Source organism: Bactrocera oleae, chromosome 5, assembly GCF_042242935.1.
Source record: "Bactrocera oleae isolate idBacOlea1 chromosome 5, idBacOlea1, whole genome shotgun sequence".
Lineage (NCBI taxonomy): Eukaryota > Metazoa > Arthropoda > Insecta > Diptera > Tephritidae > Bactrocera > Bactrocera oleae.
This window is the reverse complement of record NC_091539.1, coordinates 48,543,906-48,563,131: the sequence shown is the minus strand read 5'-3', so window position 1 is coordinate 48,563,131 and position 19,226 is coordinate 48,543,906. Positions and strand designations below refer to the sequence as shown.

At 37.2% G+C, this 19,226-nt stretch overlaps 1 protein-coding gene across 2 annotated transcripts; it reads left to right on the top strand.

Moving 5' to 3' along the window:
• Nucleotides 1-3,557: 3,557 nt before the first annotated feature.
• On the top strand, nucleotides 3,558-18,502 carry Tlk (Tousled-like kinase). 2 transcript variants are annotated; one of them, XM_014237183.3, is made up of 7 exons: nucleotides 3,558-5,944; nucleotides 12,025-14,553; nucleotides 15,275-15,453; nucleotides 15,519-15,711; nucleotides 15,777-15,982; nucleotides 16,706-16,925; nucleotides 17,019-18,502. In XM_014237183.3, the coding sequence occupies exons 1-7, from the start codon at nucleotides 5,498-5,500 to the stop codon at nucleotides 17,286-17,288; spliced, it is 4,044 nt and encodes a 1,347-aa protein (XP_014092658.3). In that variant the 5' UTR covers nucleotides 3,558-5,497; the 3' UTR covers nucleotides 17,289-18,502. The 2 variants fall into 2 exon arrangements, with proteins under 2 accessions (XP_014092658.3, XP_036221731.2); XM_036365838.2 differs by lacking the exon at nucleotides 3,558-5,944 and adding an exon at nucleotides 10,962-11,093.
• The last annotated feature ends 724 nt before the right edge of the window (nucleotides 18,503-19,226 follow it).

Below are 19,226 nucleotides of genomic sequence, written 5' to 3'. Positions count from 1 at the left end.
GCAGCCAAACAAGTCGTTCGCCAACAATTTCAACTACCTAACGAACGAACACAACCAGCAGCAAGCAAAACGGCAACAGCAAACAGCGAGCTGGCGAGCGAGCCCAACAAATCAACAAACAACGTCATCGGCGTCAACGTTGTTATCGGCAGTGTCAGGTGGTGGCGGTTGTGTAGCCAACGGCAATAACAATTTCATACATACTATGCATATATGTATGTATGTATATTCGTAGTAGTTCTCCTAATCTCCTGTGTGCGATAGTTTGCGCTGCATGCGCGAGTATAATAGAACCAAAATTTCGTCTATGTTGTAAATTGCATGCACTCTGCATGTATGCATTTGAGCAAGGAGGGGAAAGTCGAGGTGTGGCAATGGTGTGTGCGTACAAGAAAGTTTATATAAATGTAGATTTGTGGCTAGATGATTGGTGTTAGTGTGCACACGAAATGGTGGGTGGTAAGGAGGCGCACAGAGAGCACGAGAGCAGATATTTAATGGTGATGCAGTCCAAGCGTTGCTCTTCGCTTGGTATGTGCAGTAATACGGTACTTTTGAAATGTAACCAATATGCTCATTTGTGGGCACGCTTAAATAAGTTTAAATACTTTTTTTTTTACTTAATATTAAAATATATTGGGGATAAAAAGGTGCAGTTGTTAAATATTTATAAATGCACTAATTATATTATTTTAATACTAATCAGTTCTATAAATTATTGTTATAATTTAGGCACCATCATCGGGATTTAATATATACATAAATACATATGTACATGCATACTAGGGTGGAACAAAGAAAATTTAAAATTTTTTTCTTTGATACGGTGAAAATATTGTCCGAAAAGACAAAGAAATTTTCTACATCTTCCGTATATACATACATCTGCACATACATAGTCATCCATACAATGATATACCAATTTTTGATCTCGTCAAAAATCGAATTTTGGCAGATCAAAAACAACCAAAATTTTGAGTAAAATTCAACTTTTTTACAAACGCTGTCATTTTGTCAATTTTTAATTTTTTTTTGATCGTAGGTCATTGTACGGACAATATCTTCAAGTACAGATATTTTTTAACTTGTAAAATATTTAATTTTATTCACAAATTTTACTGTGTATTCTTAAAATATGTATAAATACCTATACCCTTAAAATTTTAAATCAATTGTTACAGTGCATCACTAATATTTGGAGATTCATCTTAAAGCAATCGGACAAAAAAATTTGTTTTTTTTATAAATCAGGCACTGGATCGAAGCTTTTTTTTAACTAACAAAATGACGGCCTCAATAAATTGTTTTCCAGATGTTCGGAAAAAAAACAACAGTTAATTCCTAATCAAAATTAAATTAATTTAAATCTTCCGAGCGCTTTTCGAAGTACAGTGGTCACCAGTTGCTCTCAATCGTACCAGAGCGCCCGAGAACTCTTTGCTAATTATCGAATAGTTCGAAAAGTATTTGTCCGATTCACTTCAAATTTTCAGAGAATATTTCTAAGATATTATGCATTGAAACAATGCCAATAAAATCGCCAATTTTTTTGAAATTTCTGACTAACCTCAACCTTTTAGTTCAAAAAGGCTGTCATACTAGGTGTGCTTCTTAACCTTTCCCATAACTACAGAGGGACATATGTATGTATGTATAAAGACAAATGCTTAAATCAAATTTGGTTTGTTGAACTTTTACTGCTATTTAAAAACCATCTTAAATATGTTGACGGAATTATAATAATTTTTTTTTTTCAAAACTTTGATGTTTGTGTTAATTTTTGTGTGAGCTGTTTAATAAACTTTGTGTCTTACACGAGTCACTTCATTGAAAATAACCAACGTTTTCTCAGTGGGTACATTTTTGCCAATAAATGAAAGCAGAAAGAAGGTGACGAGTACGTACTACAACTGCGGCGCCTATGTTCATACTTAAATGTACATACATTTATATGTATATTAATATATTTATTTGTATGCATGCTTGTAAAATAACGTTTGCCAAATGCATATGAACCGGTTTTCGGTCACCAGCTCTTATTACTATATTATTAATATATGGAAGTAAAGGCAAATATTTTTTTACCTATGCGCTTATGCTTAAATCCATATATGGATATCCAAAATAATAATAATAACAAACTTGTGAAGTGTGTATGCAGCGCGCATAAATTTGTAAGTCTTTCTCGGTGTCGCTCGGGTGTTGCCTACCAACGACGATTAAAGCACTCGTTTCATTTCGCTACAGATGTATGTACATATGTAAGTATGTTTTTTGTTTGGCATTGTGGAGTAGAGAGGTTCACCCTTAAAAAAACAAAAAAAAAAAACAAAAAAACACAGAAAACACAAGTTACAAAGTCAAATTTTGCGACTGAAAATTGGCGAATGTAGCATTATGTCGCGCCACAGTGCATTTATTTGTTCAGTGTTTCAACGAGCACGATCCACTAGTTGGCTGATGTTGCGGCCGTCATTGTAATTACAATATAAAGTTGGCTCAGCGTAATAAAGTGAAATTGATACATGTCCTTTTGTAAACTTATTAATTAATTATAAAGTTACTCACTAGCGCCATCAAAAGTTATGTAATCATATGCACATATGCCTTGCATTGTGGCGAGGATACGAACTTGAGAAAATGTCACTGATATCAAACTTTTTTTGAATATAGCAAATTTTTAGCATTTCACTCACTTGCAAGTGCTGAAAGTGCTTGCTTCTCGTTGTATTGACTGTGAGCACTGGTGGGTGATTAATTGAAACGAAATAGGGATACCGGGAAATTTAACGCTTCGGGTCAAAAAGTTAGGATGTGGCACAAAGCACTCTCTAACTGACCTAGTAAGTAAGAATTCAGTATTGTATAACCCGCTCAATGGTTTCTTTTCGAAATTACGAGCCGACTGATAAATAAAAATCAAAGCAAATCAAATATCCAACTATTCGATCAATTAATGAAACCCGCAAAAATTACACGCTGAAATAATAGCAAATTCGCCTTAAAGCTCAATGTAAATAGTGAGTGCATACTAGCATGTCAAGGGGTGTATGTATGTACCACTCGCTGAAAGAAAAGTGGTAAATCTTTTGAAGTGTTGTATCTACACACATTTGCACGTATGTATGTATGTAGTATGTACTTAGCACCAACGTGGCAACGAAATATTATAAGTTGCAAACGCGAGTAGTTGGCCTGTGACGAAAGAAGATATCCACAGCTCAAACAACATACAACATATAACATCTTCTGGCAATAGCAATATGAAAATCCACACAATATTTATATATTTATGTAGATACACACATGTATGTCTATTTGTATATGTGTATAGACATATGTACAAAATCGACACAAATAAGAACAAAATATACAAATATACCGCACGAAGGCAGGCGAACAGTCTGCGGAGCAGCTGCAACAACGACGTCGGCAACGACTTTAACAGCGCTATGTCATTGCGGCAGCAACGCGTTCTCTAACCTAACCCAAAGCAAAACAACAATTTTAAGTTCAGTCGGTTAGTTGATTATTTTCGCTTCGCTTGATCGCATGTTTGTGTTGTGTGTACGAGTCGAGTACATTTTTGCTAATTTCACCTTGGCTCGCCTTGTCGACAACGAACAGTCGTGTCGTTCGGTCGGTCTCTTTGTTTGTCTGTCAATCGATTGAACAGAAGACTGTGCGACGGTCGAACTTTCGGCACAAGCATTTGTGTGTCTGTGCATGTACCTTCATACAAACATACATACTCATATAATTATGTACATATGTATTGTATTTAGTTTACTATAATTTGTGTATATCGCGATGTACATATATTGCAATTACTAAGTGCAAGATGGTGTGGCGAGTTGCGACGAGACGAAATGAGAAACGTCGCGACGACGCGTAACCAATTGAAAACCAAAGCAACAGCAGCAGCGGTATCCGAGTATCTTCTCTGCGTTCGTAACTGTCAGTGTTGGTCGCGCAGAGCGTTCATCGTGACGTGTATTTAATTATTTGATCGACGGTTGAAAAATTTGCAAAAAAAGAAACAACAAATATACACATTGACAAAATTCACAAAGAAACCATAGAGAAGAGTACAGAAAGAAAAAAATTTAGACATATAAAGTAAGTGATAAATAACGCATGCATAAAAGCGAAGTAGTGTAGAAATGAGATAAAAAATATTTATTTATACAAAGGTAAAAAAAATAAAAAAATAAAATGCTAAACACTTGTGCAAGTGCAAAGTAAACGCGAAATAAAAATGTAAATGTTGTGTAAAGCAGAGAAGTCTCGACAATTAACAGTGGCATAGCAGCAGTGCCAACTCACTCAAAAGAGCGACGCGCAAGAGAGAGGCAACAAGCTAGTGTGCCGCGGTGTCATTAAAAGGCTACCACAATAATTTAATACGCTTAATAAGAAAAGGTGAAACAACAACACGCCGTCTGACAAAAGCATAATAACAGCATAGGCCAGATGTGTGCTGCCCGTAACGAAAAGATACATATATATTTATGTATACGAAACATTCTAGCAAGTTCAAGTGATAGCAGCAGTCAAAGTGACAACAGCAATCGTAACGAAACGAAGATACCGGCGTGCGGACTGCAGCAAACCGAAAGTTATGTTACTAGCTCTCCTGCGCAACATTGAATATATGTATATTTCCGTTGGCAGCATCTTGTCTGTCTCCTCCGACCGGTTTCTATACGTTTTTTCTACATCGAGGAATAAGAGAAAATCGAACGGTGGAATAGAACGGTTAACGAAAAAATTGCAAGTGTAGTGTTTTGTGTGTGCGTGTGTGAATCGGCAACAACGAAAACCAAAGAAACCAAGGATGCCAAACGAGAGGTCGGTTGCTTACCATGGTGGCGAGCCAACTTTGTATTCCCCCAACAAATTAACGACAACAGTGTACGCTTAATACACTTCGTGTAATCACTAATTTATATATGTACACATATATGTATGTATAATAAAAAACTCGGTTGTTTAATAGGCGAGTACGTGCGGTCAAAATTTATCAAATTTCCTACAGCAGCTAAAAACTGCAATAAAAGAAAACCGAACGGCAAATCGAAACACAGAAAGTAGAAGAGAAAACAAAAGAAAAGCAAAAATATATAGTAATTCTCTTGGTGTGACTATTGAACTCTCGCATGCCGAGTGATTGTGCACTCGTTTGTTTACAATACAAACAAACAAACAACGTTTTAGTACAATTGTGATGTTGTTGGTGGTGTTGTCTACGGTGATTACGACCACGACCAGCTAAACGAGCAGCTGTTTCGTGCCGGTTGTTCGTTTGTTGTGTTTATACCGATCAGCTGATTTCTCTTTGCCTCGCGACCGACCTAACGACCAGATAACAGTCAGAATCAGCAGTGTCGTATCGCTAACCTACAACTGCAGAGAGAGAGAGTGTAAAATTATTTGATTATTTGTATGTATACAAAATATTTGTGTGCGCGTGTGTATTTTTATTGGATTGTGCTGCATGTCGTCTAATTGTGCACATATGTTGCCCGCTGCTTCGGGTTTTGGTGGCGTTGTCGGTGGTGGACTAGTTGGCAGCAGCGGTGGCGGCGGCGGTGGCAGTAGCAGTAGTAGCGGTGCAGGCACATTCACATATATTACAAATACAACTGCGGCCACAGTGCAGCCCATGTTGACCGAAATGGTCGTAGTGGCGGCGGCAGCGGCTGAGCAACAGCTGCATCGCCATCGCTCAAATTCAAATTTGATAACAAGCGGAAAGCCACAAGCGTCGACGCCGCGCGGTAAACGTCGTTGCATGAGTGCTAATATCTCGGCACAACAAATAATGGGCCATACAACAACGACAACAACAGTAGCAGCGACAGCGGCGCCAATCACGAAACGTAATCGTAAACTGTTAACAACAGTGGCAGCAACAGCAACAGGAAAAACAACAGTTGAGAGAGTGAGTTCGAATTGTGACTTCCGTTTTGCGAAAGGGTTTTCATATTTAGTGTGTAGTGTATATGAAATTTGTTCTATTTTTATTTTATCATTTTTATTTTTGTGCGCAACTGTGTAATCGTAAAGTAGGCGACGAGCAGCATACATGTTTGACGCCAGTTCGGCAGCGTTTCGTGTTCCATTTTCAATCTCTGTATTCGGCTGTAACGAATTAGCGAGAGCAAGAGCAAGCGCAATAGTAGTAATGTAGTGGTTTCCTCTCATATTTAATCATTGCCTTGCACGTGCTCATGTTTTTTCCGGTACACTTTTGATTTTTGTTGTATTTGTCGACTTTTGAAGTTTTTGTTAGTGCTACATACTAGCGTGCATAGGTATGTACATACATATGTATGTATGTATATATAAATAAGTATATATTTCTTTGCTGAAATGTGGAGCAGTGCGAATGCCACAGACAGTTAATTTGAAAAATTGGATTAAATCGTTAAAGTCAGATTTGTGGTTGTGGGTCGTGTTTCTCACGCTGGGCGAGTGTTATTTACCACTCTTGTTTCGGCTTTTGGTCACCAATTATTAAAGGCGGAGAGATATTATTGTGGGTGTTTGTTTCTAGGCACTAGCCTGACTATGTACATATGTACATATGTATGTGTTATATATTATATATGTATTTTCAGCACAAAATGTTCAAAATAGACTTCGATATACTTCAATATTTATGTATATACAAATGTACCTACATAAATGTTTAGAGAAAGTGCATTTTTAATAAATTATAAATATTATAAGTAAAATCGATTACATTTGCTTGAAACTTGACGTAAATTTCAAAGATTTATCTGCATATTTTCCCTAAACTTATTTGTACGCACAACCTAATTTTTTATAAATTATTGTAAATTATTTTATATATTATTTAACAAAATAAATAAATAAAATATTTAAAAAAAAAGTTGCCAAACTGCCACCCTAAAATTCTGGCGCACTAGGCAATTGCCTAACATGCCTATGTGGGCAGGCCAGATCTGGTATGTACACAGGTCTACAAATAATGCATTAAAAGACAAAGACAATTGAATTAACATTTAAGTCCAATTTTTTATTTTGTAATACCGAAATTCTTAATTACAAGTAATTTTCAATTTTTTAAAATAAAAATTTTAATCCTAAATATTTGGATTAAAAAATAAAATATATTTTAATCCCAAATTAATAATTGCATACAAGAACTTGATTTGATGTTGATCGGTCAGTTTCTATGCCAGCTATATGCTATAAAGGTCCGATAATGGCCGTTCCGACAAATGAGCAACTTCTTGGGGAGAAAATTGCATGTGGGGAGAAATGTGCAAAATTTCAGATTGATATCTCAAAAACCTGAGAGACGAGTTCGCGTAATATACACAGACGGACATAGCTAAATCGACAAGGACTATCACGAGATGTGTATTTTATAGGGTCTCTGACTTCAAGTCTAACAAACTTCCTGGTACATAAGATATACCCTGTTCAGAATATAAAAATTTTAATTTCCTGTTCAGAATATAAAAATTTTCCATTAAATTTTCAATGGCTAATCCAAAAATTATTAACTAAAAATTAAATTTTTAATTTACAAACCAAAAATAAAACAAAATAAAAGTAATTGAAAAGGTAATAAATAAGCTTAATCAACCGATAGGGGCTATTTGTGGGATTAAAAAATATTAAATAATTTAATAATTTTAGTTTGACAATCGCAACCCTCTATGCACATACCTTCACTCATACATACATTTTAAAAGTTTATACCTTCATTATTCAACATTAAATATAATTAATTTATATATAATAATATTTAATTTTTGTCTGTTAAACACGAATATCGGCAACTTTAGAAATCGATAGTCCACTCACTGATATATTTACTTCCTAATATTTAATATCATCCAGCGCAATCTTTTAACGAAAAAAAATGTAAATAGAAAAATGGAAACGTGAAACGTTCCATAAAATGAGAATAAAGCGATAAAAACAAAACCTAAACACTGAACTGTTAAAAGAAAGAAACATCAAACATAACAGACAATATAAAAACAACAGAGCGCTCACTCACCAACTGTTCGCGCAAAACTCAAGTGCCTTCATATATACATACACACATGTATGTAATTGCTTTTTAATGCTATAAATAAATGCAAATGTTTGGTTGCCCTATTGGAATTTGAACAAGAGAGAGAGAACGTACAGACATTTCGCTCTCACTCTCTCCATGCAAATTTATACATTTGTTATCTGTGTGTGTGAGGAATGAAAATGAAAATTTGCGTGACGTGACGTCTCTCGACCTTGACTCATCGGCATGAACTGTTAAACTGTTGTGTTACAATTCGAAGCCAATGTGATCTGATACCAAACTTGACGTACAATCGTGTTGCCACACAGTTGGGGGATTTTACAACATTGAATACTTGATTAAGATTCATAAGCGTAAATACTTATGAAAATACGGTGATGTGCGAATAAAGTTTGCTGTTTGCTGATACTTTCTATCTGGTAACATTTTGTCACAATGTGAGTTTATTCGTTATCACTAACGTTGTACACCGATGTGGCAGCCGTTTGCCATTTTCTCAATTGACTTACACATACTTTTCCTATGTATTCGCACATAATCGAGCGTGGTGTTCGGGTGCTGCTGTGCACTCTTTTGCTAGCGACCATGCTGCTGCTCTGTGTCTATTCAGTTTCTTTTATTTAAGCTGCGGTGTTGCCGTTCCGTTTGGGATTATAGCGAAATGAAATTGACAGATGGTCGCTACATCTGGCATGGTGTAGTGGAGAAATATATGTACATATGTATGTATGACGGTGTATGTGCTATAAACTGATGACAGCATAATTGTTATCAACAGCATTTTTTCTGGTCGAATGTGGTGGCATTGTTTTTACTCATCGACTCATCGGGTTGGGCCGATTCGTTTTCGCTATAAGTGGTTGGCAATGCAGTTCAAATGCTGGGTACTTGTGCTTTATTTTTGCAACACTATTTTCTGTTTTGCATTTATGCAAGTAAAGTAAAAGTGAGCTAATCGGAAGTTTAGCCAAAAATATATATGTACATATGTATGTAAGCATATGAAATAAGAAAAATAATTATTTTCTTAAGAATTATAATTATACGTTTGCTATTCAAAAATTATGTTTTAATAATTTAAAATTGTATTTATTCTAAAAAAATTTATTATTAAAAAAACATCGAATTTCTATCAATCTATTTGTATGTATATCAAACTGAATAATAGGTATGTATGTATATACTTCTGTAAAAAATTTAAAATTCACTTATGTACAACAAGATATCTAAATATGTATCTGCATATCCACCTCATTTCACACGAACATCAACCATCTGTCATTTGCTGATTAAACTAGAGTTGCTCACTTAATATTTCTCAAACTCATTAAAATTTTGCCTGCTTACAATTAAATCCCAAGTTTCTGCTGTCCGAAGTGTTTGCAAAATTGAGATGAATTGTTTTTGCAATTTTTTGCAAACATAGCTAATAGCGGAACTCGAGAGCAGGAGCGAGCCAAAGAGAGAGACCTCAAACACCGTGCATTTGATTTATTTGTTCAGTTTTATTTCGAATTCTCTGTGGGCATAACAGTTTTATAGACATACATACGTAAATAAAGGTAGATGAGGCATGGATGTATGTATGTATGTATTTGTGTTGAACCTTTTTTTTTATGACAACCCAGCCGCACTGTGAACTATTCCTGCTGTGCGGTATTCATTTTGGCAGTATAATTATCGTGTTGTCATATTTCTTCGTTCCCAAATTAAAATTTGTTGGTTCCTATGAGCGGATTGCAATATGCGCACAAAGCATGAGTAAAATTGTGTGCTTGTGTAAATGCGTGCCGTTATAGATTTATCTCGTTCTAGCGTGAGCGTCGGAGAAGTAAAAGAGCGCCGTAGTAATTTTTTTCAAGTAGATAAAGTGTTCACTTCTCTGCCTTTGGGGTAAAATATCTCCCTTCTGGCGACTTTTATGTCACACATTGTAAGTGCGATTCCGTTGTTTACAATTAAATACTGAATTATTTCACTTCCGAGTGTCAATAGTAACTTGCAAGTAGATACATTTGATTGTCTAGTGTTCAGCGCAGAGTCGCGGGAATTGAAAGGGGCATAATGCCGAACGTGTAAAGGCAACACCTTTTCAGTCGCATATTTTCTCATATACATACACAGTGACAAATTCGTGAGCGCACAGCTCTCGGTATGCATGAAATTTTTCTTCCTTACTTTTACACACTATCATCATTGGATCGGTCAGTTGTGTGCGGAGTGAATGAAAAACGTCGTTGAGTGTAAATTAAAGTAATTTGCAATAAAAGTGACAATATGAAATAAACTAATTGAAAATTTAATGAAACAAATTTTAACGTATATTTTACAAGTGAAATTTCGTGTGTACATATATAAGTACTTAGAAAACATGTTAATTACAAAAAGAAATTCGAATTTTGAGAATAAATAAGATTTTGTAAAGAGGTGTGTGAAATGTGGAGAAAATATTTATTTCAGTTTTTTCGACAATGGCTGCCGACGACGATGAAACTTAGCAGCGTTGATGACAGAAATAGCAACAAAAAGCAATAGTGAACAAGACGACGTCGACGACGAAGACTTGGCAGCAACAACGATGACGAAGTGAAAAACGAGAAATAATCGAGTGACTGACAGCCGACTCGTTGCATTTGGAAGCGACTCGCGACAGAACTCGTTAAGACAAAGAGACGAAACGAGACGTGAAGAAAAACGAATCAGTGGCAAAGAATTTTTTTTCGCTCAAAGTCAGAAAAAGAAGTTTTTGTGGTCTGCAAATTATTCGGTGCTATTCATTTGATTTGAAATAATCTAAATAATTTTAAATAAATAAGTGTTATACAAAATATTAGAAAAATGCGATCAAACATTTTGCTGCGGTTAATACAAAATAAATCAGTGTGATTATTTTTGAATTTGTTTTTATTTTCACGAGGATTTGCCAAAAGCAGTTCTCAAGCGTGGTGAAAATCATAAAAATCACAAATTCGTGAAAGAAAATTTAAAACGTAACGCAAAGAGAACAACGAAAATGCGGCATTTAAAAAAGGTGACAAGAATACGAACCCACAAGGAGGTTGCAAATTAGTGTTGCTCGTTTTTCTGAATATGTAGTTAAAAGTGTATATGTAATTAGATTTGATAAATGAAAGTTTAGTAGTTAAAAGTAGATTTGCGTAGTAGTTGTGTATTTCAATGCGAAAAAAACTAGTTGGTGGGGGAAAAGTAGTGCGAAGCAGTTGACTATTTGGTTGGCTGGCTGACAAATTGACGAGTATTTGCCGACGGTAGCCATTTTTGTTTCTGCTCTGCTTTGACATTTTTACTATTTTTTTTACCTTCGTTTACTCGCACGTTCGTTCGTTGATTAAGAATTTATTCGTTGGTTATAAATTCGTTCATTCGCTTGTTGTTCGTTAAATCGTTAGTTTGTGATTTTTCGTGCGACTCGTTATTGCGTGAACGACGGCCTATGAATATATATTTATATCTGCGCCTAAAGTGTTGTTGTAATCCATACTCTGCCAGCTGCTGCTTCATCGGTCAGTCAGTGATAATCGATTACTATAATTTTGATATCGATATTGATAGGTTTCGTCTTGGCATATTAACACGCGCCTTAAGTTAAAACATTTATTTATTTGAAAAGCAAAAACTGTAAACAAATAACTACATAGATGTATGAAAACCAATTTTAACTGTGACAGTTAATGTTAAAGATGCAATTATATATACCGGGATTCTATGATGGTGTCAACAATAATGGGTATGACTTCAGCATTGTATGCAAATTGTGAGTGTTTAGTAAATACTCTGGAATTAGTGTATATGTTTACTTTTCTAATATATATATTATTAATTAACTTATTGTAGTGTTTAGTTCATCACATTCATATATTAATTTTTTAGATTGCGTAAGATGTAATAATGTTTCTGTATATAAAATGTATTAATTTGTATTTTCGTTTTGATCATTGCAGATGTCCGCCGGCGCTCAATTGCAGATGGCACCACAGACAACTTCGTCGATAAGCCATCATCATCAGACACAACAGCAGCACCATTTTACCGCAGCCCATCATAATCCGCCACAGCAGCAGCAACAACAAATTTTAACTCAACAGCAACAAATTACGCCAACACAGCAGCAATTACAACAGTTACAACAGCAACATATAACGCAATCGCAACAACAAGCGCAACCGTTGCATTCGTTGCCTAATCATCATCATCTTCATCAGCAACAGTCACAAATTCCCCAACAACATCCACCACACAATCAACAGTTGCCTCATCAGCAACAGTTGTTGCCTCAGACACATAGTACACTTGCGCCTCCGCTGCAGCAGCAGCCAGCTGCGCTGCAACATACGCATAGCGGCGGTCATAGTAGTAATCCGGATTCTAATATGAGCACAGGTTCATCACATAGCGAAAAAGATGTTGCCGATATGTTAGGTTCTGCAGGCATTCCCAATCAAATAGGTATATTGTCCAATAACGGAGCCCCAGGGGCTATGATGAATAGCAGTGGTATAGGCCAAGACGTAGCTGGTATGATGGGAGGTGGCGCAGGCGTTAGCAGCAATCAACAGCAGCAGCAGCAACAAGTGCAGCACAATAATATGGTTGGTCGTCTAGAAAAACCGTCACGTACACCAACAGAACGAAAACGTAAAAGGAAATTTCCCCATACTGAAGATAGTGGTGGTGGCGGTGGCGCTGGTAGTGGAACTGGCAGTGGAGGAAATGGAGGTAATAATGCTGGAAATGCAACAATTGTTGGCGCCCACAAGGCATCAAAATCTTCTAATATGATCGGAACTGGACAGACACTAAGCAAAACAAATTTATCATTGAATATAGGTACATCGGCAGATCGCTGCAACTTGGCTGGCGGAAAGAATGCAAGACTATTGCAGCATGGCATGGATAGCAAGAAAATTAATGAATACTTCAATAAGCACAGTGTACCGAGCAGTGGTGCCACAAATAGTCCTATGCGTCAACACACGGGCGGCTCGAAGAGTCCATCGGCAGGTGTTGGTCAACAGCAACAAACACCGCAACAACAAGTACAGAACACTGGCAATGCAGGCGGTGGCACTAGTACAGGCGCATATGCAATGTATCCTCCTAGTCCTCAACAGCTGAATCCAGGCGGTGTACAAACACCTACATCCCAAGCACCACCCGAATTTCATTACCATAGTTCTGTGGCGGTGAATAACGCTGCAAAACAACAGCGTGTGGCACAACCGCAAACTTCCAATGCAATGGTTCCTCCTCAGTCGGCAATAGTCGGTGTGTTGGCCAACAACATGGGAGGTTTAGCTGCTGGCGTTGTCGGTGGACCACCTCCTCCTCCTATGGGTCCGGCGCCGCAACAACATATTCCCGCAACATCGGTAGTCACGTCGGCGCAACAAACGCTAACAAGTGGCGTAACCTCGCAGCAGCTAGCCGCTGTGCAGCTAAATTCACTGCAGCATGCCGGCATTATGCCGGGCGCAATGGGTGGCATGCAACCGCCATTGCAACCGGTACCGGCTAGCACCATAACAAAGGGCACGCAAACAGAACTCTCCTTTTTGGAGATAAAGGAGCGTGACTCGGAGATCGAATCGAGCAAGTCGAAGCTTGACGAGATGACAAGACTGTCCGATGAGCAAAAATGCCAGATAATTGCTCATCAGAAGCTGATCGACCAGCACAAGTCGCAGATAGCCAAGTGCATTGACGTGGTAAAGAAATTGCTTAAAGAGAAGAGCAGCATCGAAAAGAAGGAAGCGCGACAAAAGTGCATGCAAAATCGACTGCGTCTTGGTCAATTTGTGACGCAGCGCGTTGGTGCCACATTCCAGGAAAATTGGACAGATGGCTATGCTTTTCATGAGCTCACCCGACGGCAGGAGGAGATATCAGCCGAGCGCGAAGAAATCGACCGTCAAAAGAAACAGCTAATGAAAAAGCGGCCTGCGGAATCGGGACGAAAACGCAACGCCAATAGCAACAATAGCCAGCAACAGAATTCGAATTCAAATGATTCGACTAACATTGCTGGCTGTGATCGTTTGACGGGTGGTGGTGACAGTGGTATCGGCTCGACGGCTGGAGGTGGTGGTGCTGGTGGCGGCAGTGGTGGTCGCGGTCCTTCACGTTCCAATTCAACACAGGCCGGTCAAACGCAACTGCTGCACAATGGCGGTGGCAGCGGTGTGGGCGGCAGCAGTGGTGTCGGCGATCGCCTCTCCGATAGAGGTGGCGGCGGCAGCAGTGGTACAGGCCGCGGCGACAACAGTGGTGGCGGCGATGCAACGTTCCTTAAACCCGACCCCGTTTCAGGGGCATACACAGCGCAAGAATACTACGAGTACGATGAGATATTGAAGCTGCGGCAAAATGCGCTCAAGAAAGAAGATGCCGATTTACAGCTTGAAATGGAGAAGTTAGAGCGTGAGCGTAATCTGCATATACGCGAATTGAAGCGGATATTGAATGAAGATCAGGTAAGCAAGACATTTTGTATTTCTAATGCTTCGTAAACTTATGGAAATCACGCTTTGTTTTTAATTTTAATTATACCCTGAACACAAGTTTGTAACACTTAGAAGTGAACATCGGAGACCCTATAAAATGAATATATTGTATAAATGATCAGCGTGACGAGCTGGTGCGAGTTAGCCGTGTCCGTCTGTATATACGCGAACTAGTTGCTCCATTTATGATATATAGTTCTGAAGTTTTGCACATGCCTGTCATACAAACTGATCAATTAAAGTCAAGTTCTTGTATGGAAAACTTTTTTATTTCGCGAGATGTCTTCCCGAAATTTGGCATGGATTAGTGTCCAAGGCAACGCTACAATCTCCGTATAAATTGTTCAGATCAGACTACTCTAACAGATAGCTACCATACAAACCGTTTGATCAAACTCAAGTTCTTCTATGGAAAACCTTTTTATTTGACAAGATATTCTTTGTATAAATTTGGCACGATTTATTGTCGAGGGCAGCGGTAAAATTTCCGAACAAATTGTTCAGATCGGACCACTATATATAGCACATATAGCTGCCATACAAACTGATCGATCACAATCAAATTACTTTTATTTGTGCAGGGTATTATAGGTTCGGTGCAACCGAAGTGAACGTTTTTTTCCTTCGTGTTTTTTTTTAAATCAATTTTTGTCGAGTACATTTATTTGAAAATTCATATTCTTTGTTTTAGTCGCGCTTCAACAACCATCCAGTGCTAAATAATCGGTATTTGCTGCTTATGCTGCTCGGCAAAGGCGGCTTCTCCGAAGTGCACAAAGCATTTGATTTGAAAGAGCAACGATATGTAGCGTGTAAAGTGCATCAACTAAATAAAGATTGGAAGGAAGATAAAAAGGCCAACTACATCAAGTAAGTGTGAAAGCAAAAATAAAACTTAATCACATATTTATTAAATATGTTTTGTCATATATTAGACACGCCTTGCGAGAATACAATATACACAAGGCCTTGGACCATCCACGTGTGGTCAAGCTGTACGATGTATTCGAGATAGACGCCAATTCGTTTTGCACAGTGCTCGAATATTGTGATGGTCATGATTTAGATTTCTATCTAAAACAACATAAAACTATACCCGAGCGTGAGGCGCGTTCGATTATTATGCAGGTATGTTTATGCGAAGTTTACCGTTACAAGCTTCTTCTTCTAATTTATACATTTTATTACCTTAGGTTGTTTCGGCTTTGAAATATTTGAATGAGATTAAACCGCCAGTTATACATTATGACCTGAAACCAGGCAACATTCTATTAACTGAGGGCAATGTGTGTGGTGAGATTAAGATCACCGATTTTGGTTTGTCTAAAGTGATGGATGATGAAAATTACAATCCAGACCATGGCATGGATTTGACATCCCAAGGCGCGGGAACCTATTGGTGAGTATGTGTGGGGCAACAGACACACACACACACACATTAGTTTGTGAAGTGATTAACATAGTTATAGACAATTTCGGCAGGGAGAAGTAAACTAAATTATCGCTTAACAACTGCACACTTTTCTTAAATATTGATGCTTTAAGGTGATAATGTTTTATTACGTATATAAATTATAAATTAGTAATTGAATGAAAATCTGCAAAAAATCTATTAAGGGGTTAGATGTAGTCAGAGACATGCAAAAATTACAATTTTAAATATTTTTTTGGTGTCAGTAAATTATTTTAGTTTATTGAAGTAAAAACCTAGCATTAAAGGCTTTGAATTGACTTGACAGAAATTTGAAAAAAAAACCTTATAATTTTAAAAGTAGTGACTATGTGTTGAACCAGTTGTAATCTACCGAACGGTAGTTTTGAGAAAATCGCATTTGAAGTTCTACACTCAATTTACCTCAAGCTACTAGTAGTTGCTGCTAGCAACATACTCTCGAATGTTCGAGAGCGCCCTAAAACTCTTTACTAATTATCGTATAACTCAAGAAATATTTGTCGGGTTTAGCTCAAATGATCATAAGTATTTCGAAGATATTAAATTTAATATTTAAGTAAATGCAAAAAAAAATCTATGTTTTCGAAAATTCTGACTACCCCTAACCCCTTAAATAAAAAAAAGTAGCAACTCAATACTAATTGTTTCAAAATTGTGCCTTCTACACAGGTATCTACCGCCCGAATGTTTTGTTGTTGGTAAGAATCCACCGAAAATCTCATCGAAAGTCGATGTTTGGAGTGTTGGTGTCATTTTCTACCAATGTCTCTATGGCAAAAAACCTTTCGGGCACAATCAGTCGCAGGCCACCATCCTTGAGGAGAACACAATTCTCAAAGCCACAGAGGTACAATTCTCTAATAAACCAACTGTCTCCAATGAAGCAAAGGTAAGTTGTTATTAACTAGCGCACACTTAAATATTATATTTGGAAATTGTGATTTATTATTGTTGGTTTTTGTTTTTTGTTTTTTTTCTTTAGAGTTTCATACGCGGTTGCTTAGCCTATCGCAAAGAGGATCGCATGGATGTGTTTGCATTAGCGCGACATGAGTACATACAGCCGCCAATTCCCAAGCATGTGCGTGGTCAATCGCAGTTAACGCAACAACAACAGCAGCAGCAACAACAGCAGCAACAGCAACAACAGCAGCAGCAACAGCAGTCGACCACATCACAAGCGAATTCCGCTGGGCAAACATCCTTTTCGGCGGGTATGTTCGGTAATTTGAATCAGTCGAGCTCATCCTAGCTGCAGACCAAACGCAACTCAAATTCCTAATTGCTGATGCTGATCGCGAGTAATAATAATAACAACAACAACAATAATAATAATCATAATAATAATAACAGCCACAACAACAACAACAATAGCAGTAATACCAACAACAACAGCAACAATTATTGCAGCAGCAAAAGCCGTAAATATCATTTTAACTACAACAATAGCAGCAACAAGAACAATACCAACAACAATTACAATAATAACCAAAATCATCACCATCCCACTACATACAACAATAGTAATTGCAATCAAAGTAATAACAGTATAAAAATGCTAACGTCTGGCGAGCTCATCGGGTCCATGGAGCCAACAGTCTTGGAGAATACGCAAATTTGCGTCTACACGCATAGGAAAAATGAAGCAAATAATACAACAACAATTGTACCAGAGCATTATAACAATAGCACCACCACCAACAACAATATAGCCACACAGCCACAGCGGCATATCAAGCGACGACGTCAATGCGTCGCAGCTGGCAGAGAACGAACCATGGCACAGCATGTCGGCGGTCGCTGTAACAGCAGCATTAGCGCAATTAGTCGTCAACTGAAAGTCGCAACGTCGCCCAACAGACTTCATCATCAGCATCAACACTGCCGCAAACAAGACTTGTAAAAACCAACAAGCAAACAACAAAATCAAAAACCAACAAAAAATCATGATGCTTGATGGCGGCGAGAATTGTGCGCGTTAACTGTTGCTGGCTGTAAACGCTCACTAATAAATAAATATTCAAATGCTTGTCTCGGTGATGGTGAAAAAAAAAATGTAATAAGTTCACACAATTTACGTGAAAGCATAAGTATCAAAATTATTAAAAAAAAAAACAATAAGAAAATGTGATAATATACTTGAATTTTGTCAAAAGCAAATGATAGAGCAGCAAATGTTAGAGCAGTAGTGTGGTTCGCTTGCTATACGCTTAAGTTTGCGACGCTAAAAACGGTAAATGGATTAGTTGAGAGTTTTCAATTGCTGAATGCATGAACATTTTTAGTAGATATATAATATAATTTTAACTCAAACTGTGCGCTCACCGAATTTAGCGTTGCTAATTTTGTGTAAGAAATTTTCAAAATTACAAGCGCATACACTTTTGCAGCAGTCGGTGTATGAAGCATATACGTTACGTTGGCTTGAAGACGGTTAGAGCAAAAAAAAAAAAACGAAAAACAAAACGATCGATGAAATTTTTTTTTTTTTTAAATAAAAACATTCGTCAATCAGTTTGAATGCTATCGGAAAAATGCATGTTTACTTGCGTTTAACTTACATTTTGTTGTGCTATTTTATATATAGAAATCATTATATAAAAGCCTTGAAATGCCTTTGAAATGCCAAACGGTTCGCATTTTTGTTTTAAAATAGCTTATTAAGTTTCCTTTGTTTTTCTTACAAATAAGTTGCAAAACATTGTACAGTAATATTAACTAAATGATTAAACAGTTCAAATTCAATTTTTTTCATTTGAGCTTTCGCGCGGTGTTGCGTTGGTGTGTTGTTCGCACGCGAATCCTTATCAATTTCTATGTAACTACTGGCGTTGTTTTTTTTTTTTTTTTACACGGAAATTGAGCTATTTTCATTTCCACTTTGACAATTTTCGAATTTCGAAAAGTTAAAAAATGATTTCATCTTCTCAGTTATATGACGTAAACGCGATTACGACACACCACGTCGCTGTAAGCACGCAGTAAATGCCAGAGTAAATAATGTGCACTGTAATTAAATAATAAATTTAAAAAAAAAAGTGCACGAAGCAAGCGAAGCGATGGAATCAAATCATAGAAATTCAAGTATAACAAAACGTATAGAAGAAGATATCAGTAGCATTTGCGGTAATGCCTAGGTTAAGCTATGGAATGCATGTGTTCCAAACAAAAATTGTATATTGTTGAGAAA